At 40.4% G+C, this 25,309-nt stretch overlaps 1 protein-coding gene across 4 annotated transcripts in view; it reads left to right on the top strand.

Annotated features, from left to right (window-relative positions):
* Positions 1-25,142, top strand: part of WDFY3 (WD repeat and FYVE domain containing 3) — a 185,129-nt gene extending 159,987 nt beyond the window's left edge. For all 4 annotated transcript variants that reach the window (XM_040582561.1, XM_040582543.1, XM_040582552.1 and 1 more), the window contains 21 exons: positions 309-457; positions 725-845; positions 1,256-1,341; positions 1,706-1,786; positions 2,311-2,365; positions 2,730-2,849; positions 3,665-3,782; positions 4,919-5,025; positions 5,816-5,969; positions 8,448-8,539; positions 8,851-9,063; positions 11,810-11,957; positions 13,015-13,169; positions 13,596-13,754; positions 15,029-15,208; positions 16,314-16,496; positions 17,369-17,465; positions 18,513-18,842; positions 19,909-20,020; positions 20,368-20,565; positions 21,406-25,142. In XM_040582561.1, coding sequence (XP_040438495.1) covers positions 309-457; positions 725-845; positions 1,256-1,341; positions 1,706-1,786; positions 2,311-2,365; positions 2,730-2,849; positions 3,665-3,782; positions 4,919-5,025; positions 5,816-5,969; positions 8,448-8,539; positions 8,851-9,063; positions 11,810-11,957; positions 13,015-13,169; positions 13,596-13,754; positions 15,029-15,208; positions 16,314-16,496; positions 17,369-17,465; positions 18,513-18,842; positions 19,909-20,020; positions 20,368-20,565; positions 21,406-21,526 — 2,979 coding nt within the window. In that variant the 3' untranslated portion in view covers positions 21,527-25,142. The remainder of the gene's footprint in view (positions 1-308; positions 458-724; positions 846-1,255; positions 1,342-1,705; positions 1,787-2,310; positions 2,366-2,729; positions 2,850-3,664; positions 3,783-4,918; positions 5,026-5,815; positions 5,970-8,447; positions 8,540-8,850; positions 9,064-11,809; positions 11,958-13,014; positions 13,170-13,595; positions 13,755-15,028; positions 15,209-16,313; positions 16,497-17,368; positions 17,466-18,512; positions 18,843-19,908; positions 20,021-20,367; positions 20,566-21,405) is intronic.
* Positions 25,143-25,309: the final 167 nt, after the last annotated feature.

Genomic DNA, 25,309 nt, shown 5'->3' with positions numbered 1-25,309 from the left:
TATACCAGTAAATACATTTGTCATCATAATCAAGTGGACTACAGGTTCTAAACTATGCTCAAAAAGCATGGTGTGAGTGGATAACTTGGTAAATACATAAATCTTTCTCGTACAGAGGAGGCTTTATTTAACTCCCTTCCCAAACTGCTGTATCACAAGTGTTGGGTATATCTCTGATTAAGGGGGAAAACAGCAGAATTTTTGCCATATCTACAAGGGATAACAGTAGTGTCTGGGGCTTGTTCTAACAAAGCAATGATCTAAGCTTGTTAACCTGCTTTTTGCTCAGAGTCTGCTTTTCGTTACAGATTCAGCACATGTACCGCTGTGCTCGGGTCCAGGGCCTGGACACCAGTGAAGGGCTGCTGCTCTTTGGGAAAGAGCACTTCTATGTCATTGATGGATTTACCATGACAGCCACCAGAGAAATACGGGATATTGAGACACTGCCTCCAAAGTGAGTAGATTAGTGGTGAGATTCCTCAATTCTTGATAGCTGAACAAGAAGTATTTAATAAGATTTTTGAGGAGTCAACTCCAAAACAATGTCAGATTCAGAAAGAACTCAGGAGTAGTTTCCTCTGTGCTCACAAATTGCTCAGTGTAGTATGGTATATTGTGAAAATCAGCTGTTTCTGTAACTGGACTCTCATATGAATTAAGAGAATTTTCTAATTTATCATCTTTTTATCACTTCTCTCTCCCTGTTTATGCTCACTTGCAGGATGCACGAGCCAATTATACCTAGGGGAGCAAGGCAAGGTCCAAGTCAACTTAAAAGAACATGCAGCATTTTTGCATATGAAGATATCAAGGAAGTACATAAAAGGAGATACCTTTTGCAGGTAACACGGGCACTGTTTTTGGATTGAGGAGCCTATTCTGGAATTTTTTTATAATGTCATTTTTAAAAAGTAAAATAAATACGTGACTGATCAGTATTTGGAAAGTGAAGCTATTACCTGTGTTTCACTATTTGGAAAGTGAAGTTATTGCCTGTCTTTAGGTGCTGAAATTGGGTATCTTTGTTGGAACATTTGGCTTACTATGGTGTAGTTCTGTTTGCCTGTATTAGTGAATTTTAGTGTACCAAAAATAAAACATCTGGCTGTGCTGAGCAAAGTCTGCTTCACCGTAATGTGGTGTCATATATATATGTGTATATGTACAGTATAACTACACTAGTCTGTGCCTGACCTTCAGAGGTGATGAGCAAATGTGTTAGTGTTGACATGGGTTTGTCCTCTGTTTTCAGCCAATTGCAATTGAAGTTTTCTCAGGAGATGGACGGAACTATCTTCTAGCTTTCCAGAAAGGGGTTAGAAACAAAGTTTATCAAAGGTATTGTAAAATAAGGTAGAACATTTTAATCCAAATATTTCCAAATGTCTGTGTGGAGCCATATTTGAGCCTTACAGTGACCTAACAACCAGAAGCAGATTGCAAGAGTGATGGGTGTTAGGCCGTGGATAACCCTGATAGTAACTTGATGCTGTGCAAAAGAACCACTAGGAAGCACTAATGCCTGTGTGTGAAACTTGTGATATGCATTCAGTGACAAAAGGGTCATTCCAATTTTGCTGAAGATGTTATGTAGCTGCTCAAAACGAAGTCTGTAACTGTACTAAATGCACGCTGTTTCTAGGGAGAAGACATACCAAGGTCAGAAACTCTAATCTTAATCTCTTTTTAACTGCTGATGCAGGTTTTTGGCTGTGGTGCCATCTCTAACTGACAGTTCAGAGTCAGTGTCTGGGCAGAGACCAAACACCAGCGTAGAGCAAGGGTAGGTGATTCTGTTCCTCACAAGCTCTGTAGCTAATCAGTTTCAAATAAATGATGCTCGCATGGAGGTCGGGATTCACTAGAGTACTGCAACCTTGATGTAAAATTGGACATTACCAAAATAACTTAACTAGTGATGTGCTCCAGTTATTTTAAATGTACTAATATCATTAGCAGCATTGGTATATCTTCTTACTAATTAATATATACTATCAGGATTAACATTATTGGTATACAGATACATTCTGAAAGCAATTGGAGTGCCAAAGCCATTAGACATTTTCCTCGTCAGCAGTCTGTTAGATACGTTTGTACTTGCAGTGAACTGTGTAATTAATGTCCATGATTTTAACAGTATGTGTTTAGAAATAAAAAAAGACTTTGATAAAGTAAGAAGGAACAAAGCCCCATTTTTCGAATTGTTAAAATTTACAAGTTTTGAGAATAAAACTTTGGATTGTCTTGTGAAGATGTAACCCAGATCTTACTGCTAAGTCAGAAAATGCAATTCCTTCTTCCCATTAGGTCTGGCTTGCTTAGCACTTTAGTGGGAGAAAAATCTGTTACTCAAAGATGGGAAGTAAGTATGAAAATTTTGGGGATTTTTTTTTTAAATTAAATTCCACGTTTTGTAGTGATATGTAATTAATGAGGGCACATAAGTTGCATCCTCTTAATCAAGCAGGTGGTATATACTACTATAGAAAGTGTATCTCAGTGTTTTAGTTTGTAATATTTCATGATATCATCATCAAATAGGAAATTGTTCTACCATTGAAATTACAAGGCGGGGGGCAACTGTAGTAAAAATAGGATGAGTGTTGTAATATTGAAATAAGTTTTGTATGTTTGGGGAGAGCTTAACACTTTGACAGTCTGACAGTATAGACATTGGATTGTTGTAAAGCGAACACTTTACGGTGCTGTTATCTGTCTTCCTTAAGAGAGGAGAAATCAGTAACTTCCAGTACCTGATGCACTTAAACACTCTGGCGGGCAGATCCTATAATGATCTCATGCAGTACCCTGTCTTTCCCTGGATCCTCGCAGACTATGATTCAGAGGTAAATAAAATACCTTGTCAGCAATCTTTTATATGTTGGGAGTTTTTGCAGATATTATAGCTGGCTCATACTGCCTTGGTAAAACTGAGGCTTGTCTTTATCACCAGTTGTTTGATTTCATCTATTTTGTAATGTTCCTCCTACTTATCCGTGGGTAGGATATTAGAGATTCTCGGCTGTCCCATGCAGGCAGGTCCTTGCCTGCGCTGATTTTACAGCTGTTACTGGACTGTGCACAAGTGAGGGCTGGGATCAGTAGTTTGTTTTAAGACAGTTGCCTGTGTCACAACAGTTCCTGTAAGTCTTTGCATTAGCTTTCTACTGAATGTCCTGAAGGACATTATGCCCACAGAGAAAGCACACTTGTCCAGAAGACTGTGGTAGGGGCTGCTGTGAAATCTGGCCCCATGGTGAAGAATTTACTTTTAAAAACGAAGAAACATCCTGTTAGTGCTTTTGTGGGCAGCTGTTGCTACCAGCCAGACCATAACTTAAAATATTGTTAAGATGGCTGTTGAGTATTCAAGAACAGAATTAGAGGGAATTGTGGAACATGACAAAGACAGCAGGGCAAAAATTATCTGGAGCCCAGATGTGACTTAAAATAAGAAACACTGACTCTCTTAAGTCGGACTGAAGGACTGTTTTAAGCATATCCAACATTGTACCTGCTGCATGTGTAGGAAACAGAGATGACAGCCTTAGAAGGTGTGTGGTGTTAAATATGGTAATCAGCAGTATAGAAAGGGTTTGTTTGGTTTTTGGTTTGGGGTGCTTTTGTTTTTATAAAATTGATGTCTGATTTATTTTTAAAGGAACTGGATCTTACAAATCCCAAGACATTCAGAAACCTTGCCAAGCCCATGGGAGCTCAAACAGAGGACAGGTTAACCCAGTACAAGAAGCGATACAAAGACTGGGAAGATCCCAATGGTAAGTAATGATCCCTCCTGCAGGAAATGCAGAGGGGCTGTGTGCTTGTCGCATGTCAGGAGGGACTCATAGATTTTTATATAATGGATCAAGAGGTCTGGATATGGATATGCAGAACTCTACCATGGTTTTTAGTGACTCTCCAACAAATACTAAGTTAGAGCAAAGGGGCATTGGTTTTCTTGCTGTGGTGTTTGTTTTAAATCCAAATGACCTATTTTGTTTATATGAAAAAATGAAGACAAAACAGTTGCATATTCAGAACAGTTTGACATTGTCTAAAGGCTAGCATGGGCAGGCACATGAAGCACACAACCAGCTGTGTCTACTAAGTGTGAGCACTGCTGCAAGAAAATAAGTTGTACAAAAGCATGGGAATACTTCTGCACTAGCAGTGCTCTAGCTTTTATCATTTCTTATCTTAATGCATTTTTTTTAGCTAAAAAACCCCCACTCAGAATGAGATGCAATTCAGTTACGTATTCTTGATTTTAGAGCTTCCTTATATATTGAATATAAAACTTGTGTGTTTGGCAAGGCAGCTATTACATGATACATTTCTTCTTGTGTACTTTTATTGAAGACACGAGCCTGTTTAACTACTGCCGTGCTGTTCTGTATCAAACAACAGCAGGTGGCAAAGACGTTCATTTCTAGAAATGGATCAGTATGTTCAAGGAGTACTTATGCAGACTTTTGGCCAGGAAATCAAGAAAGTAAAAGCTGTACAAAATCTGTAGCCAACAATTCTGAGACATATTTCTGCCCAAGCTTTTAATTCCACAGTAACCAATAAAGTTATAAATAAAATGTTTCTTCGGCAGAAAAATTAACATAGCTGTGCTGCAACATTTCAGTTAGTTAAAATAAAAAATTACAAACCATTCAGTATTGCTCTGCAGAAGCCCGTTGAATTAGGGCTACTGGACTGCAGCCAAAACTCAAGTGGTGGCTGTGAAAACCCATAAAGCTTTCAGATTCTTGAGAATGAAAATTACAAATTCCAATTTTAAATGTGTCCAAGGTCATGGAGTAATTAAGATGCACCACTAATTAATTCTTTTTTTCAGTTAGTACTAATTCAGTCACCTAACTGTTTTATTTCTTCTATGTTTATGTTTTTTAATCTTGTGCAGGGGAAACTCCAGCTTATCATTATGGGACCCACTATTCATCAGCCATGATAGTGGCTTCCTATCTTGTCCGGATGGAGCCTTTTACTCAGATTTTCCTACGATTACAGGTAAAAATTGCATCATCTCACTTTGTGTTTCTTTCCTGCTGTATATGAGGGACCAAAGTGAAAAATATGGTCAGTCAGCTTTGTTTTCATCAAATATGGTAGAAGAAATACTTCTAGCAGAGTTGTTATTGCCTGGGAGGTTTTTGATGTTTGTTTGTAAGTGATGTAATGGAATTCACACTTTTTTTCCTGTAGCTTGGACGTTTTTCTAAGTGTATGTAGAACAAAATATCAGCAAGCAAAAAACAAAGCAAGTTTTATTGTGAAAAATACTTTGCTCATCATGCTTTATTTTTCTGTTGTTGAAAGAATCATATGCCATTTGTTCAGTTCTGTGCTGGAGGTGTTGAAAGATTGTTATTTTAAACCAATATGTCTATCCAAAGAGCCATTTTAGTACTGAGTGTTAAAATAAACGTTTGCAGAGCCTGGAATTGTTTGCCTGTTTGATGGATAAATGGGTTTTGTAACATTACATGTCAAGTATTTTCCTAGACAGAAGCCATCAGGCAAAAAAAAATGTGGTTCTCTGGAAAAGACCAAACTTTGAAATAGGACTAGGTGACTCTCTTCTTAAAATTCTGTATATCTGTATCTCATTGCTATTTCTGTTTACTATTATTTGCACCAAAAAGTACTGCAGCTGTGTTTAAATCAGTTGTGTTAAAGGAAGAAACATGCTACATTCTATGGTAACTTTATTGGGCAGAGGTTGTTCTGATTTGCCACCTTGGCAAAATCTGCTGTGCTGAGAGATTGATGCTGATGTGCTTCTTGCTGTGTCCTGCAGGGCGGTCACTTTGACCTGGCTGACCGAATGTTTCACAGCGTACGGGAGGCTTGGTATTCAGCGTCAAAGCACAACATGGCAGATGTGAAGGAGCTCATTCCAGAGTTCTTCTACCTCCCTGAGTTCCTGCTCAATTCCAACAATTTTGACCTAGGTAGGCAGAAAGAGCTTGATAGCGTTGCTGCGGGTGTAAGAGAAGTGGCAGACGGTCCAACACGAGAAAAGCATCTTGTAATATGGGCAGAAAAAGGTCTGTTTAACTGCATGAGAAAATTGTGAACGACTTGCACGTTTTGACATGAAAGCATAAGCAGGACTACTTCTGATATTTCCTGATACGACATGTTTATTCAGTATTAGATTTGAAAGTCTGAATGATTCAGAACTCATCTTTTAGTCAGGAAAAGCGTAGCAGGAATTCTTATTTCCTCTGTGATACCTCAGATTTATTTTTTCACATTTATCAGACTTAGGATATTTTCTCAAGCAGTAAGTGTTCATTTTATGCAGTTAATGCGAAGTTTGTTCTGAGAATTGCTGAACAAGACAATGAAATACCCAAAAAGGATTTTTGTTTGGAGTGGTGTGTTTTAGTTGATTTTTTGGGGGGTTTTTTTACCTGTTCGAAATCCACATATAAATCATGTTTTACTTGGGGTATCTCTGGTTTGCATTTTTCTCCACATAACTTGCTACTCCATGATGGTGTTCACCATCTTTTTTGCAAATATTTTTATGCTTTGCAAAATCTGTTTGACAGTCCTCACTTTTATTAAAGTATTCCTAAAGGTTTTGTTGAAATGTTGCAGTTAGCTTTTGTGAGAGTGATTATTCAACAGCAAATTTCATGTCTATTGGCCGTAGGGGATACATGTCCCTTAGGTTGTATGTCACTCTTAACAGTGGCACTAAGCTTCTGTTTTCTGTGAATCTAATAGCAATAATAAAGATTAATCAAGTCATAGGTTTTAATGGGCTCAAATCCTTTTTTCAAAATGTATTGTAAGAGATTCGGAAGCACAACCTGGCAAAAACAAAAGAACGCCCTGCAAAACCTCACCCAATTATATTTCATGCAGAAGGGTATGGCCATTACCTGAAAAATGCTGAGGTAGTGTCCACTCAGCATTGTATCTGATAATTGTGGACTGTGACCATCAGAGTTTAGAAATTCTTCATTGAGCATTTGGAACAACAGTAGGAAAGGTTTCGTTATGAACAACTGTCAAAAACTGTGTGATACTTTTGACTGTGTTATAATCTGTAGCACTCCTGCTCCCCTTTCCCCAGATAAAAGAGACGAAGGTTCAGTCTGGTGAGGGAAGCATGTTTCTGTTGCAGCAATGTTCTTAGTACTTGTGTACCCTATAAAATTGGAAATTCATTGGTGTTTCTCTGAGCTAACAGGAAGTGTGGAACTGTCTCTTGGCAACAAGCAACAAAACAAGAATATAACTGGGAACAACAAATACACTTTTAGTAATCACAACATGTCACTGTTTAATGTTAAGAGTGGGAAAGGGGCTATCAGGACCCAGATCAATGTATGTGGCCAGATCGTGCCCAGGGGAATCACCAATATCCGTGGGTGTGAAGCCTGTTGGGAATGCCAGTTAGCTCTTTGCTGTTAGGATATGAATATTTAGCCTGTACTCTGTGATGTGTAGCCATTCTCATGGGTAAAACAATAATTCTGTTCTTTGGTACAGAATGTTTGTATGGTGAAGAAAATAAATCCTGGGATGAAATACTGTTCCCCACCAAGGCTTCTCAGTGCACTTTGCTGTTACACTGTCTTGCACTGGGATTTATTTTCTTCAAAATATACTCCGTTGACATGCCATTGCTATATACGTGCTAAACAGATGCCAAATACAGGAAATTATGTCCGTTCTTAAATTTGGGCTAGCACATTTATTCCAGTTTTCCTCCTAGAATAAGAACAAGGATATCTAAAAGAGATAAGAGAATTAACCTTGCTGTGCTGATTTTTCTGGGTACAAAATGGACAGCTGCTATGGTAGCAGTTCCCGGTTAGCAGGGTTGGCTGCTTATGTGCAAGCTAAACTAACATAACAAGATTCTGGTTGTGCAGTGGTTGCAGAAAGCTATTTTACTGGCTCTTGTTTTCATTAACTTTCACACACTGCAGTAGTGGGTCTGATTTCCCATGGCAGGGAGAGAAAAGCAGAAATTTACTTAAATAGAAGAATAAAGACAAAATATTGATGTTCCAAGAGCACTTGATGGGGAAACATAAAGGTTGTGAGTACAGACTGTGCATGGTAAAGTTGTGAAGGCTGAGGAGGCATAATCTAATTTATGCTTCTAGCTAGAAAGGTAATGTTTGTTTTGAAGAGCGGATGCTAAAACACTGTCACATCTTCAAGTCTTAGAAAAGAATATTTTAATTCTTCCTCCTGCAAGCATGAGCAACTGAGGCAGAATTTTTCATGTTTTATTGCCTGACATTTAAAAATGACACAGTATTTTAAAGAAAAGACTGAAGTGGCTTGCTTTTCTTAAAGGAAAGGTGTTAGAATTTGATACATTTTAATGCTTTTTTCACCATTGTTGCAGTTCAGTTTCAATGCTTCTCTCCAGTTGTTTTGTTTTCTTTTGTTCTTAATAGGTTGCAAACAAAATGGCACTAAACTTGGTGATGTAATACTACCCCCATGGGCAAAAGGAGATCCTCGTGAATTTATCAGAGTTCATCGGGAGGTAATTTGTAATTTAATAATGGCAATAGAAAACATCAGTTGGGACTTTGCACTGCATATTAATCTAAGCTCGAGTTGTGCAGTTATAGCTACTAGCCCGTCCGTGAATTCGGGGTTGATGGCTAATTGTTGCAAAGGTCTGTAGACCTGGTGTTTCCTCCCCTTCTTTTTTGGCTAGACTTGAAGCAAGGCTTTATCAAAACATAACAAGGATATGTCAAAATATATTCTGCATTTTTCTTTGTGGCAGGTGTAGTAGACTCAGGTGGTGACGGATACAGCTAGTTTTAATGCATGCCCTTTGAATTTCAGGCTCTGGAATGTGACTTTGTGAGTGCACATCTGCATGAGTGGATTGACTTGATCTTTGGCTATAAACAGCAAGGTCCTGCTGCAGTAGAAGCTGTAAATGTCTTTCATCATCTCTTCTATGAGGGGCAAGTGGACATATATAACATCAATGATCCATTAAAAGAGACAGCTACCATAGGATTCATTAATAACTTTGGACAGATACCAAAGCAGGTATACCCATCATATAATTCTTATTTTCCAGATGACAGTCAAACTGAAATGTATCAATATAGAATGGGAAAGTTTTAAGAGTGAAACTACCTGGGAGTGTTTTCTATAAATATTCTTCCAATGATGTGAAATCACTTACGTTTCCATCATAAATGCAACAACAATCAACTTTGGGCTTTCCTTGATAATAGAAATGTCTTCTTTTTTTTTCTTTTTCTTTCCTCTTTCCACCCTTAAAGTAAAGGCAAAGTGAGTTATGGTTCAACTCTAAAAATCAGCATCAAAAACAAAAAAAGTATGTTCCCGCTGCAAAGTCAGAGGGGAGCAGTGAAGGTGCAACTTCAAAGTATTGCCTGGTGCCTAGGTATTTTAAGTTTCCCTGTAATGAAGGAATTTCTATAATAACTTATGATTCCTTTTTTTACACCGGTCTCTTGGCACTCTGTAGGGCTTGCCCACATCTTTTATTTGGAGAACCTGTTGGAAAAAACCTCAAAATTTAAATGAAGAAGACTGAATCTTGTAGGACAGCTATAGTTAAGGATTAATATAGACATGGTTTTGGTGCAGCTTTAAAGTTTATGTTCTCTTTGAGAGGTTGTATTGAAGTATTAAATGCAATATTCAATCTAAAGTTTTACTGTGTGAATTATTAGTTTTTTGGGCAGATGGAGGGTTTCTCTATCTCTCTCTCTCTCTCTCTGTCTTTCTCTCTCTCAGGCATTTCTTTAGGATTTTTTTCCTGTCCAGTGAAACTTTTAGATGTCATTGGTGAATTTTTGCAGTCTAGATCTGGTGGAAACTCACAGATAACCTTCAGCAGTTCACTGGGAACCCAACCCATGTGTGGGAAACTAGACTACAGCAGCACATAACGTTCCAGGACAGCCACAGGACATGTCCTGTGGGGACCCTCTAACAGCTGCCTGTGTCTCATTGCTTGGAAGGAAGGCTAAGAACTGCTCATCTATCCCCTGTGGTTGCTTTTTGCCTTTTTGTTCCTTGCTCTCTCTCAATAATCTAGATATGTAGTGGGTGTAGGGCTTTATCCTCTAACGCAATAATCAATCACTGTGTTGTGATGAGAATCAGACGTAGCTCAACTAAAGCAGGTAAAGACTGGGGCTGAGAGCAGGGCGGTGGAAGAGCATTGCAGCTGATTTTGGACATCTGCCTGAATCTTCAAATGCCTGTTAGGTACAGACCTGTGATGAGATCTACCAGAAACTGCATGATGCTTTGCTAGAGGAAATAGGCAGACTGCAATAAATTTGTGAAACTCAGACCTCCTTCCTTAAGTCATTTGTGGTGGTGAGTGCTTTTGGAGCACGTTTTTATGTAACCTTAGAGTTTTGCTGTGACCCTTTGTGACTTTCCCCAGGGGATCTACGGCAGGCTATCTCAGTGACGTGTCTGCTGTGCACTTTTTTACTTCTTTGTTGCATGGAGATGTAACATGAGGGCTACATCTTCTTTAACCCATCTCTTCCACTGGTAATGCACCTGGTGGTTCTGTTTCCCATGTTAAAAAGTTGTGCTGCAAAACATTTCAAAGCTGGTACTGCATTTGGAAGAGTGCCCTCACAGGCTCTGTGAGGGTCCCAAGATGCCACAGCCTGGAAGGGCAGAGCAGAATTAGTGAGCCAGAGGAGAAGTCACTCAAAGGAGCAAAGAGGGTGGGTTGTTTTCTTGCTGGCATTGGCGTTTTTTGAGATCAGTTGTCCACGTGAACAGTATATAATGTGCCTTCTCCATATTCTCGTAGCCCAGCTAGATGGGAGGCATGTGGTAGCTCAGGGAGAGCTGTGGCACATAGGCCTGTTGTTACCCTTTGTACCCAGAGTGTAGGTGCAAGCAGTAGGAACATGTGTGCATGTTCCTAGCTCAACTGCCTCAGGCTTATGCATGTTTCTTCTGCTTTGGATAGGCAAACGTGTAACATCTCAAGGGGCTGTAAGGAAAATAACTTTGAGCCTTGGAATTTCAGTTTTCCTTTCAGTGCTGTAATAACCTTTCTGCAAAAGAGTAATCAAAATCTTACATACATTCAATGCTTATTAAATGTTACAGTACATAGCACCTACCATCCAAGATGTTTATTATGAATTTATCATGTGATAAGCCATAGCGTGTGTCATTGATGAACATGACTTATTAGAAGTGATGATCACCTTGTTTAACGCTATCTGAGATACCAGGAATGGTCACTGAAGCAGTAAAATTGAAATTCAATCACTCGTAATGAAAAGCTAGGCAGAAGATAATCAGGTTTGAAGATGTGTTTCTTTTATATGGTTGTCGTATGCAGTCCAATTACATGCCCACCTATGCTGTTACTCTGTTCTTTGGTAGCCTGGCCGCCTCCAAGTGCATGAGCTGCTGTTTGTGGGACACAGTTTGTTTCAAAGCCAAAAATTAGCTTTTGGTTTGGCCTAAGTTAGAGTTTAATACTGTGTTATGCGTCAACTTGGGGATTTTTGCTTGCTTTACTTCAGCTGCTTTTGCAACTGGAGGTAGCTTTAAAAATACTTTGCTTATTATATCCTTGTTGGATTTCAGATGATTTGTTGAAGTCTTACTGAAATAGTTGACATAAGTTAGTATTGAATACTGAGAACAGTTAAGTAACATTTGCTAACCTGCAGAATTTTTAGAAGGTGAATTGGACATACTGGTGATCTTTTTAAGCTTGTGCTCTTGTAAACCTATAATTTTTGATGATAATTAATTTTTTCATGAACTTCAGCTCTTTAAAAAACCACACCCACCAAAGCGTGTTAGAAGCCGACTGAATGGGGAGGCTGTGGGAACCTCTGTGCCCCCTGGTTCCACAGGTGACAAGATTTTTTTCCATCATTTGGACAACTTGCGGCCATCCCTTGCCCCAGTGAAAGGTAAACTGTAAAACTGCAGTAATTATTCCTCTTTCTTTGCCAGAGCATTCAGAGTTTCAACAAGATCATCCTTTTCCATGTTTTGCTTGGTTCTAATGTTCTTAATGCCTGTACTTTTGTGAGAAAAACAAATTTAAAATACCCTAAGCTGCAGGATTATGTTCTTAGCTACCTTAAAATGTACTTGGGAAGCACCACACCTGTGCTGGTTTAATACAAGTTTTTTAAAAGAGGGATAAAATTGGGCCCAAGCACCTCTTTAAAGTTTTAATTTAACAAACGATATTCAGGTTACATTGCTTTTGGACCTGCGATAGCCTCAATTTTTGTGATTTTTGTAGCAGAAGGATTCTTTATTATTCTTTTAGTGCCAAGAAATAGTGAGAAGTGTTGCCAGGAAAGGTGGTGTTTGGTAGCTGTACTGAAACAAAAATGGTGGGGTTTGGCTTCATATCTGACATTGGACTGAACAAAAATTAATTTGTCTGTGAGGCAGGTAAATGCTATTATGGTGATGTCTTTCCTAGTTGGTCAAATGAATCTGTGCCTGCCTGCTGTAAAGAGAGAAGGACATACTATTACACAGGACATAGTAAGGCTGCGCTGTAGTAAGACAGGAATTTAGAAAGCACTCATCTATATTTGCAAAGCTTGGGGAAAAACAGGTAGGACACCATGGGCTTTAGTTAGGAATGTAGCCTGTGGGAACGCTTGGCCGAGATGTTGGAATCGATACCAGAAATTTACTTTTACTTGTGCTGAAAATGGTACAGTCACTTTGAATGACCACACACATCTTGTCTGAAGAACACCTGCAGCATTGCATGTGGGATCAGAGCTGTCTGGGACGCTCAGGGTGTTCTCGCCACTGCTGATGGTGCTTAGCCCTGCATTTGTTACGAACTTACTGAAAGTCGCCATCATCGCAGTTGAAACAAAGATGTGTGTAACATACCCAGTACAGAGATCCTGCCTTTGCAGAGCATCAGGTATTTAATGGGATCTGATAGTATTTGCCTGGCCTAGCAATAAAACATAACCCCATCTTCTCTTTTAGAGCTCAAGGAGCCTGTGGGACAGATCGTGTGTACTGATAAAGGCATTCTGGCAGTAGAACAGAATAAGGTTCTCATCCCACCTACGTGGAATAAAACTTTTGCTTGGGGCTATGCAGACCTCAGCTGTAGACTGGGTACCTACGAGTCAGACAAGGTTTGTAATCTGAAATTTGTTTCAGTGCTGAATGCACCAAAAGCCATTAGTATTCAATAGTGAAAAAAGATCTAACATTGGAAATCTGTTTCACGTGTGAATGAAATAATCTTGGACTGTGTATGTTTTATTGCTCCCTATCTGGTGGCCTTCATCAGAACGCTGGCAGAATGATATAAACCAATTAATAATAATTTTTTACCGGGTCTGCAAAACATAATTAAATTAAATCTATGCAGTTAAAGCTCATCTCTTGGGAGGCATCTAATGGCAGAGGCTGAAATTGCTTCTGTTTGAGGAAAAACTGCATGTAGCAGCTCTGAGTTACGTAATGGTCCAGCCTGCAGGGTGGCACTCGGGTTTTTATTTTTATCCTACCAAACACTAATCCTGAGAGTAATTCTTCTTTGTTTTCTTTATTTTTAGGCAGTAATTGTTTATGAATGTTTGTCAGAATGGGGTCAGATACTGTGTGCCATATGCCCCAACCCCAAACTGGTTATCACTGGAGGAACAAGTACAGCGGTGTGTGTGTGGGAAATGGGCATGTCCAAAGAAAAAGCTAAAGCCCTCACACTGAAACAGGTAAAATACAGTAAAGATGCTTTTTACGTAAATGATGTTACAGGATCAAAAAAATCATGAAAAGGGTATTGCTCACATAATAAGCTTTGAAACCACAAGTCCAGCAGACCTTTGGGGAACTGAGAAGTCGGGTTACTGATCTGCATTGAAAGCAGGCAAAATCTGTTTTCAAAATGACATCGTTCTTAAGGGTGGTTGATCCCAAGGAGCTCTTCGGAGAGACGGAGAATTTGGTAGTATTGTTACCAAAATTATACAGGCATGTTTTGTGAGATCATCTGATTTATTGTATTGTTGTATGTAAAATACCTCCATCTGTGTCAGGGAGGGCAGTGAAGGAGACTGTCTTAAGGTTCAATTTCCTTTTTGATATTTTTTTGTTTTAAATTACACTTGTGTGATGCATATATTTAAATTACGCTTGTGTGCAAAACTTGCTTTTTCTGGCAGTGATGTTTGTGAAGCAGAGTATACCAGTTCAGGATCACTTGAAGCTTTTCTTGCTTTGTTAATTCAGAACATCAACTTCTAATCTAAAAAAAAAAAGCACCTGTGCTTTAAAACCAGTTGTAGCTAAGTGCAGACTGAGTCTTGCATGTTTGCTAAAAAAAAACCAACCAAGCCAAAACCACAAAACCCACCCACAAAAAAAACCCCAAAACAATTACCTCAAAATGTACTAGAAGCTGTGATTCATTGTTATAGGTAGCTAGATTGTTACATATTATTGTTACATGTTCCTGTTCCTGTTGGCGCGTTGATAGTAGGACTTTTCCAGAGGAAAGCTTCCACTCAAACTTAAGGGAAAAGGAATTTAGAGAAATATTTAGTAACTTCCCTTGTGTGGTCTCCAACAACTGTCCAAAGCTGTGTTTCCAAAGTGTTTTTTTAAAACCAGTGCAAGATAAAACACTGTCCCTTAAATTTCAGGGCAGCATATTGAAGGCCATTTCACTTAGCCAGTGATTTGTAACCAAGTAAACTGCAGTAATCTGACTGCATTCTGGATTCCTGTTCCATACATTTTTGGAGGTGTTTTTTTTCAGTAGAAGGCTATATAACATTAGACCCTTGAAATTTGGTTTTGTGGGAGTACTTTTTAAATGGGGAAAAAATATTACTCCTGTCACTTTCAGTTACAAAAATAATTGCCAGCTCAGGATTTGTAAGTCAGTTGCATCTTTCGGTAAGACATTAATGTAAGTGCATTTAATGTAATAATTTTTGTGCTCTCTCCTGATTGCAGCTTGTTCCTCCTGACTTTTGTTTTGCAGGCGTTACTGGGTCATACTGACACTGTCACATGCCTGACAGCTTCTCTAGCTTATCACATCATTGTGAGTGGATCACGGGATCGCACCTGCATCATCTGGGATTTGAATAAACTGTCTTTTCTAACACAGCTTCGAGGTCACAAGGCTCCAGTTTCAGCACTCTGTATAAATGAATTAACGGTAAGAAACAAATCCCATTCAGCAATGTGCAGCGGGAACAGTAACAAGTGTCAGAAATTGTTAAACCAAAGAAAAAGCTAGGCTCTTCTGTTAGTTTGGCAAAACTTGTATAACTTGTCTGAAAAGCAACTAGCTGGTTTAGGGTGCGTCGTTTCTCCAGAGGCACGCGTGTGTTTATTCCATGCAGAGTGGCTTGAGCTCAGGAGAGCTTATTGACAGTGCTGGCAGCAGTATAGCTAGTGTGGCATTCAAAGTGGGTTGTCAAACCTACCACAGGAGCTAAGAAAAGATTTCTATGTGATCTTGATTGACTTCTGTTCTTTTACGCTTAATTTAAAGGAGGCGGAAGATGCTTTGGATGAAGCTGCAGTGATAATCATAGTGGAAACAGACATGCCCTAAAAGCTTGTCTCTGTGGCGGTCCTATAAGTTATGGGCTGTCGCTTATCCAGCTCCCATACATATCAGAAAGGATTTGCCCAACTTGAAACTTTATGTACCTGGTCCATCAGGGCTGGATGGACCTTGTAGCAGCTGAAGCAATAGTAGCGGCTGAAAGCAAGACAAAATGGGGCTGTAATGCAAGGAGGAGGTAGCAAGAGGTACAGTTTATTAGCTGCTAGTAGTCTCATGATTGTAGTGTTGTCAGTGTTTTAGACTGCAGCTCGTGTTTCCCCTATGCACTAGTTTGGACCATCTCTTGCTCTTTTCCTAATGAGGAAGCAAATGAAGTGTAAAGTGGTACATGTTTGTGAAAAAGCAGAGGCAACATGAGCAGAGCCTTTGAAAACCAAGAAGGGAAAGTACTGAAAATACACTGTTGGATTTGTTATGCTGTGAGAAGTGGAGGAACTGGTCTACTCATTGTGTGCTGTAAATAGAACAAACAGAGTGTTACTAAGTGTGGTTTTCTATGTACAATTCAAAAAAAATGCATATCATCCTAAAGATTTGTTTAGGTGGCCAAACTCAGCTTGAATAGAACTTCCTGAAAAGTGCCAGGCTTGGTGACTGAAGTTGGCTTATAAATCAACATGGCTTATATTTTTGCTGAAGAAAACCTGAGTCTTGTGTTGAAATACAGAAGTGTTATTTGTCTTTGCAGGGGGATATTGTGTCATGTGCTGGCACTTACATCCATGTATGGAGCATTAATGGCAGCCCTACTGCAAGCGTAAACACTTTCACTGGCCGGAGCCAGCAAATAATGTGTTGTTTTGTGTCGGAGATGAATGAGTGGGATACCCAGAACGTCATTGTAACAGGACATTCAGATGGAGTTGTCCGGGTAAGTACCAGGAATCACTGCTTGGAAAAATAAGTTTATGCCTTACTAGTAGTAGTTAGAGAAGTCATGTCTATCCAACACCATGCCCTGGCCAGTCCCAGAAGCAGACCTGCTGCACTTGAGTTCTCCACCTGAACAATTAGCCCTGCAGGAAGGAGGGGAGTCCAGGCTGGGTAGGCAATGCAGACTGCTTTTGGTGCTGGAACCAGCCGTGCCATCTCTGCACAGGGTGATATGCTCTATCCTGTCGACATGTTAGATGAACACTGAAGATTCATGGAAAACTTTTTCAGTGAGCTGACATTTCTATGCAGTCTTCCAGTCTTCCTTCTCCTTTTTGATGCAGCCATTGTGATGTAGTAACTAGTGATAGTCAGCAGCATACATTTTTCCTTCCTGCTCTCTTTTGGTCACTTTTTGATCACTGGCTTTCCTGCCTGTAGATTGTAGTTTTCATTCACCACTCTTGTGGTATGCACCTTGAGACAATTCATTTTGCTGCCTGAAAAGGAAAGAGGAACTTGGTGACATCCCTGATCACTGTGAGTCTAACCCAATTTTCAGTACTGTGTGCAGTCCTGAGTCTGCCTTAACTGGAGTTTGCTGGTCAGATCGCTGTGCGGAGGGGATGGTTTTTTATTTGAACAGCTAAAATGTTAAATAACAGCACAAGACTTGCTCATTTGTGATTCAGGCATGAACACAGATGTCCTCTTACAGTATCTAGCTGCCAAAAACAGGTATCACGTGACCTGCCTCTTGTTCTAGCAGTGCAAATGCACGGTTCTAATAAGCCATCTCCACTCTAGAAGTAGCTCAGAAGAAAGCTAAGTGTTCAGGATGTGCCACTTTCTTATCCCCTCTCTCTCCAGTTCTGGCGGATGGAGTTCTTGCAAGTACCAGAAACACCAGCTCCAGAGCCTGTGGAGATGCTGGAAATGCAAGAGGATTGTCAGGAAGCACAAATAGGTATGTCTCCTGACAGGTGTATTGTCATCTGATCTTTGCTATACACAGGTTATACAGGTTATATACCTGTGGTTATACAGTGCAGAATGGACAATGGGGATTTTGTCTCAGAAAACAATAGACATCCAGCCGGGCATAATAAATAGAGCAACTGAGTTCATTGTTCACCATCTTCCTCACAGTAGTTTCATATTGCTAAAAGAAAAATCATGCCCATCATAGCTTTTTCATCTGTGAAGACTGAACTGCTCTGTGTGTGGTTGTTTCTGTTATCAGTGGACCCAATGGATGCTACTGTTGTCCAAAAGCTAGATATTTTCTTTTATGGAATTACAGCATAACGTCAGAGTCAAAAAAAATATTTATATTTACTGATGGAACAGCATGCTGTATAGACAAGCAGTGCTGGCCATATCACTTTCCCCTGTTGGAAGATGCTGGTCCATTCTTGATGGGTGTTCCTTTTAGCCTTCTCATCTTCCTCTTGCCCTCTTCATATTGAAGATACGATCTAGATTTGAATCTGTATCTCATAATACTCATTAGTAATTATTGTATAAATACAGTTCTTTTCTTCAGTGTCACTAGGAATATAAGTATCTTCGGCAGTTGCTTTTTTTGTATTAACAAACCCTTTTATTAGCAAATCTGCATGCTGTTTCTCAGTCAGCCAGAGTTTCAGCATTACTGACTGTGCTTGCTTGTGTACATTTTGCCGAAAGGCAGCAGGGTTTGGTTTGCTAATGAGCGGTTTTGAAAATACCACTCGTTATGTCTGTGGTAGCCTGACTTAGGTGGCCTATCATAGGAAATAGCTTCAGCTAAAGAGTGCTGTTTTCTGACAGACCAGTGCAAAAAAGATGAATAGTGTGATTCCTGGCAGGAGATGACTCTCTGCAAAGGCTTTGAGGTGCCTGCATGCACTTTCCCTCTAGTCATGCTGTGGTGGTACCTGCTGGGTTGTAGGTAGCGTAGCAGCAGCATAGGGAAAAAGCTCAGGCTCAAAGCAGCCTTGCTAACATCTTCTCTCCTGTTGGGTGAATCCAGGGCAGGAAGCCCACGAAGAGGACAGCAGTGACTCTGAGGCAGATGATCCATGCATTGGCCAGGACATGAAACTGCAGGAGAGCCAGAGTCAACCCATAAGCACCAGCCACAGGCCGAGGTCGTCATCAAACAGAGCAGCGGCAGCGTGGTCAGCAGACAGTGGCTCTGATGACTCCAGGCGTTGGTCAGACCAGCTCAGCTTGGATGAGAAGGATGGCTTTATCTTTGTGAATTATTCTGAGGGGCAAGCAAAAATGCATCCCCACGCTCAGGTCAACCACCCGCACCCCGGCTATGCTGAAGCACGGCACTACAGCAAGCTTAAACCAGGTAAAAGAAATGGGGCACGCCTCCTCTGTCAGATAAAGGTGCTTTCAGCACTGACCCGTGAGGCAGTCTGTCTCTGTGCAGCTCTGAGCAGGGGTGGTTGATAAATTCCAAAATGGTTGGTGAAGAGAAAAATTGGTGTGTAAATATTGCGTGTTGTTCAAGCTTTTCCTGAGAAGCTGTGGTCTCTTTACCCTGGCTGGCAGTTAAGCCAGTCACCCACCACAACACCCCTGCAGCAGGATGGTGGAGAGAATAGAAAGAAGAAAAGGAAAGGAGCTTGTGAGTCGAGGTAAGGATAGTCTAATAAACCAAGGAAAGAGGAAGACAAAGGAAGTGATGCACAGGCAATGGCTTTGCCACTTCCCACAAGCAGAATGATGACCAGCCAGTCTCTGAGCGAATGGCTGCCTTCCCCAAAAAACCCTCTTCTCAGTTTGATTGCTGAGCATGATGTTACACAGTGTGGAACATCCCTTTCTCAGTCTGAGTCAGCTGTCCAGCTTGTGTCCCTTCCCAACTTACTGTGCACCTCCAAATTCCTGACGGGGAGTGCGGGGCAGAGCAGCGAAAAAAAGAAAACCTTGACACTCTGCAAGTACTGCTGAACAATGGCCAAAACGCTGCTATGCCATCAAAACTGGTTTAGTCACGTACTCAAAACACAACATCGTAGGAGCTTTCATAAAGAAAATTAATGATAGTTGGAAATCTGAGTCTTCACTTTAAAAATAAAATAATTAAAATAAAAAAGGAAGCTATCCCACCTCTGTCAGGCTTTGGTACAGGGCCTCCCTGCGTATGTCACCATCCTCTGCAGCTCCCAGATGGACTTAGGGACATGGGAGGCTCTGTTCGTTGTTTTGTATCCTTTCCTTTCTTACATGCATTGGGAATCAGTTGAAAAATAGGTTTTCCCTGAGTGGAAATTTAGTCATAGAGAGTGATCTCTGAGGGGAGTTTTTTTCTTTCTAGAAAGTCACACATACCTGTATGTTGGGGGAAGAGGAAACAAAACCAAGAACAAGCAAATTTGCTTTTTCCCCTCCTACTTCCCACTTATTTTTAGGATACAGATGGGAGCGTCAGTTGGTGTTTAGAAGCAAACTAACTATGCACACGGCATTTGATCGCAAAGACAACGCACATCCAGCAGAAATCACTGCACTTGGCATCTCTAAGTGAGTAGCTCGCGAGCGATTGCTTAAAACATGTTTTCAGTGTTGTCAGTGGGAAGCGGTACGAAGCAGCCGCTGTTCTTTGCATAATGCTGTTTTGTGGTACTCCTGGTTAGGGCAGCTGTGTTCAAGGACTGAGATTTAAAAAACTGCTAAAATAAGTAGGCTTACTCAGCTGCGTGATGTTACAGTGTATTGTTACAGCTTCGGTTCTCAGTCATACCAGCCTAATTTGTGCATTAATTACTATGCCAGTGGTTTTACATATTGTGGCATGTAAAACTGGTCATCGATGTCTGTGTGTTACTGACAGAGTTGTGGCAAGAAAGCTTTTGTGTTTTTTCTTACAGAGATCACAGCAGAATTCTTATTGGGGATGGTCGAGGCAGGGTGTTCAGCTGGTCCGTAAGCGATCAGCCTGGCCGATCTGCAGCCGATCACTGGGTGAAGGACGAGGGGGGAGACAGCTGTTCGGGCTGCTCGGTCCGTTTTTCACTCACTGAGAGGCGTCACCATTGCAGGAACTGTGGGCAGCTCTTCTGTCAGAAGTAAGTCAGCCAATGGTGTCCTTTGGGCTCTTTTCCGTACAGAATTTTAGGCTGGGTAAAGCTGTTGCATACCATGGAACTCTGCTGAAAGACTGAGGTTTCCCTTGCCAAAACAGAACTGGTGAAGAAAAAAACATCAGAACTCTCAAAACTTCCAGCGAGGGGTTAGAAAAGACAGACTAGCCCCTTTATAAATCCAGTTAGCAAGACAGATATGAGGAGAGAATGAAATCTGCTTGCAGCTTTGAAAACCTCCCGGTTGCCCATCTGGGAAAAGCTTTAGACAAATGAACTTAGTGAAGAAAAAACCCACAAAAAAAACCAAGCAAACAAAAAACCACAAAAAAACCCCAACAAACCACCAAAAAAAACCCAAACAGCCAAACAAACTTCTTTGGCAGCAACTAGTTTTTCTTGGCAGTCTACAAGTAACCTGGTCAAAATATGAATGGTGTGCAGGACTGTAAGGAATGCTGATGTAGGAGCCAGCAGCGTGCAGCCTCAAATAGCAAGATGTATGACACACAGGATGTGTGTGAGCTCCCCTTACCTAGAAACAGGTGGAAGTCTCTCCTGTCTGGTCCACTGGGCCAGGAATGGTATTTCTAGTTTGATCTCTGTAGCTCTACTTTGAGCTTAAACTGGTGACAAAAGTTCAGAGACTAAGCTGGTTTTAAGCTACATCTCACGCAGTTGTTGCATTGATTCTGTGAGGATCATACAAGTTAAATGCCGCTTTTCTGCGATTTGAAACCGTTATGATAATTTCCACATCTCGATAGAAACTGGCTAGGTTGGGGGGAGACCTGGGTTGATAGCAATGTTTGTTTTCCTCTGCAGGTGCAGTAGGTTTCAGTCTGAAATCAAGCGTCTGAAGATTTCATCACCAGTCAGAGTCTGCCAGAACTGCTTCTACAACCTGCAGCATGAGAGGGGTTCAGAGGAGGGGCCCAGAAATTGATGGGGTGCTGGCAAACGGAGACTCCAGCCAGCCCTGTGGTCGCTCCAAGAACTAGTGAGAGTATCACGCAGTGATCGGAAGGGATTAGAATATTGTCTGTTTACACTTAGGTTTATACTGAGTTTTAAGCACTAAAAGTAAAAAAGGGATCATTGAATTGATTTGTGTTGACAGAAGGTAAATGAGGCTAACAGCGTAATTAAGAGAAGAGCAAGGCCCAGGAAGACATGATTAATAACCGCAAATCCAATAGAACTGTCAACTCCTAAACCTATGTTGACGTGGCTATGGAGAAAATCCTCACTTATCCTAAATACCCGTTCTTGTCTTGTTTTTGTAGAGGTAGTTATCTTTATCGGGGGGAGGGGGAGGGGAAGGCTTTTTAGAAGATAGTTGTAAATCTGCCTTCTTCGCAAGCAACTGTGTATATTGTAAATAGGTATAATGGCCTTTTTATCTAAATATGAACTTAACTGCCTGTTACATGGGACTTCAGATTAACCACTATACTTTGTGTGGCATCTTTATCTCATCTATCAATTTAAATACGAATGTTTTAAAAAAAAACAAAAACAAACAAAACAAAACCAGAAGACTCGAAGGCATTATGCATATTTCTGTTTAAAATCCAGTCTGTGCATGTCTGTTCTTTCAGTTGCCCACAGTATCTTTATTTAAGTAAGGCTATTCATAGATTTTTTCAAAAAAAAAAAAAAAAAAAAGATTTTTTGAGAATGGGACTTGGAGTATTTTATTCTAGCTGTAAGATAACCAGGAACTAAATTGTACACTTGTGTTGCATTTTATACCAAACTATTTACCACCTCAGTGTTGTTCATATTTAATAAGGCCTCTTTTATACATATGTCAGAGCTGCAGTTTTGTTAATTACTTAATGTTCATTAGCAGCTGATTCATGCAGTGCAAGAACCAGCTTTTACCTTTAGTCAATATCAGTTGGCTTGCATATATAGGTACAGAATGAATTCCTTGTGCGTAAAATTGAACCGCTGTCGTCCTGTAGCTTGTTTGCAAAAAAACTTCTGGAACAATAGGCATTGCTGTAAAACAGGGTGATATTAGTCATGTCAGAAATGCTTCTAAGAGCTATCTTCATGTTTCGGCACATGACATCAACTTGAGGACAGCAGTAGATTTCCATTATGGTTTTTAAGTTCCAATATGAATTCAATCGCAGTATTTTTTTACTACTCTGTCATTTATTTTGCACTACATGTGGGAGGAAGTAGAGACACTGAAACCCACTGGGATTGGAACATGTGCATCAGAGATAGGCCCATGGACTTAATTTCTGAATGAGGTCTTGCCAGTGGGTTTTGGGGGTGGGGGGGTGGGGGGGTGCAGGGGGCAGGCTGGTGTTTGGCTTGGTTTTGTTTTTTAACGTATGTGTATATATTTTGTAAATGGGTGATAAACTGATCTAGATCTAGATTTATTCACAATGGATTCTTTTAAATAGCGGTAAGGATAGGACCCAAACCAACAGAAGACAGGTGGCCCTGCTTTTGCTCCGCTAGTACTTCAGTGGGTGCCTCCACTCAAGACGATGAGGTTATCCTTCGCTTGGAATGGTTTGGGCAGACTGTGGCCCTGGGACAGCAAATGGTTAAAACTGGCACTGTCATCAGAATGGCACCGTCGAAAATGCCAGGCCCTCTGTGGTGGTGTGAGTTCCTTCCAGAAGGTTCTTGGCACTGAGGGGGGTACACCTGTCTTCCCTTGATTTGAGCTTCTAGCGGTGAATAATTTGTTAATCCTGACCACTTACTATTTACCCTGGTATCACATGTTTATGCACTGAAGGTTAAATATGTATTTTGATACATGTTTGTTTATTATGTATGTGCTGGTCTGTAAAATGAGATATATTCCTGTTTTGGTATGTATACTAGGTCCCCAAATGAACAGAAAGGCTTCTCTAGAGCCCTTGCACACTGTTGAGTAAATGCAGGTTTGTTGAGATTAGCTGACCCAAATAGATCCCTTTAGATCCAAAGAGTGATGATCCAAGTAGCCAGGCTGCATGGCTACCCTGACAGATTTGTCCCTAAAAACAAGAAGAGGTCCTCAGTAAGCATGTGCGGAGCACTGGAATTTCTGTGTTCAGCTGTTCTCTCTAACGTTGCCTTCACCCTTCCCAAAATGATGCGAAACCAGCATAGTTCAGAAGACAGGCGAGTGGCCTTAACGTTTTTGGTTTGCAGAAAAGGCTCTTTTAACAACTCGGAAATGCCTTTGAGTCCACAGAGTTTTCTTCCCCTTGCCTCCAGATTTCAAATCCAACCTAAATTTAAGGAAGCCTTCTTTTCTACGGACTGGAACTTGTATTAAATAATACACGTAATTAAACCGTAATAAACACAATATTTATTTATGGCAATAGCACTGATATAATCCAAACACTAAAGAAAACAGTTGGCATATAGTACTAACGCAGGGTCGTGGAGATGGTGGGCCGTCAGTGAAGAGGTAGGCAGCTGCTCTCGGCCGTGTGAGCCCGTTACACGGGTGGTGTGCTACGCTTCCGACGATGGGCAGCATACTAAACAAACCAAGGTCGTTGTTCTTTACAGGTCCTGTAGCATAGAACTTAGTCCCAATTTACATTTTGCAACCGAATCACCACAGCCCTCTGACTTTATTCTTTAGTTGCACTGTTCCAAAACCCACGTTCTTGCTTGTAGGAGGTGGAGGGGAAAAAACACACCTGCTCATATTTCCTCTGGCAGCTGGTGCTGTGGGCAACTGTTTTGTTCACTTGGGAGTGGGTTTTTTTTCCATTTCTTTCAGGCTTCTAATGCAAATACTTGCTTTGTTTTCCATGTAAAAATCTGTTGAGCAAAAATATACTCATGTACACTAACATTAGTAGACTGTATCCTCTGCAAGTACCTCACGCGTCTTCTCCTGCCTTGTTCTTTGTAGTATACTTATTCACGTACTCTTAACATTCGTATGTAGTGTGCAACTGTAATGTCATGCTTCTGGGAGGGGGTTGGCTGCCTCCAGCCGACGTTCATCAGTTCAATAGCAAAACACTTTAGATAAGTTATTTTGCACTTTCTTATGTATAAAATTGGTAGAAACTTATATTTGCTTTGTATCATTTAAAGACTCCTTTTGTTTCAGTAAATGAACTGTGTATAAAATACTTATGCAGTTAAAACTGTTTTTAGAAAGTATTTTTAATTTCAGCAAGTTTGGTTACTTGTTGCATGACTATTAACACAGCTGACTTTTTGTGTCAGTGCAATGTATATTTTTTTTGTCCTGTTATTAACTTGTAAGCCCTAGTTAAATGGCCATTTATTTGTACAGCATCAGGAGAAAATTGAAGATAACTGGCTAAGACTGGAGTGTGGAATTTTGTACTATATTGCAGAATCCAATATCTGTTTTTTGGTGGTTACGTAAAAGGCCTGACGATTTACTATCTAGTGTGCAATCTGTGATATCTGAATGTTCATTGTATATTTGTCTCCAATGCAAAAAGGTAGAGTAACACAATTACAACAATACATGATTAAATGCAATAGTTCAGGTACTGAAGTATTTTTTTCATTTCAAATAAATACCTGCTATTTACCACCAAAAAGCTGTTTTGCGTTTGTTGGAAAGACGCAACATTTGCAGCTGAATAAATGTTTTTAACATGGGAGTGGTAACTAGTGAGTAACGTGTTTCTGTATCATCCTGAGGAGTAAATTTCTGTTGCTTGTTAACGGTTTTTGAGTACGGTCATCCACGATGATGCAGGGTGAA

This window comes from Falco naumanni, chromosome 1 (genome assembly GCF_017639655.2).
Source record: "Falco naumanni isolate bFalNau1 chromosome 1, bFalNau1.pat, whole genome shotgun sequence".
Classification (NCBI taxonomy): domain Eukaryota; kingdom Metazoa; phylum Chordata; class Aves; order Falconiformes; family Falconidae; genus Falco; species Falco naumanni.
The sequence above is the reverse complement of the archived record's forward strand: the minus strand, read 5'-3'. Positions and strand labels throughout refer to the sequence as shown.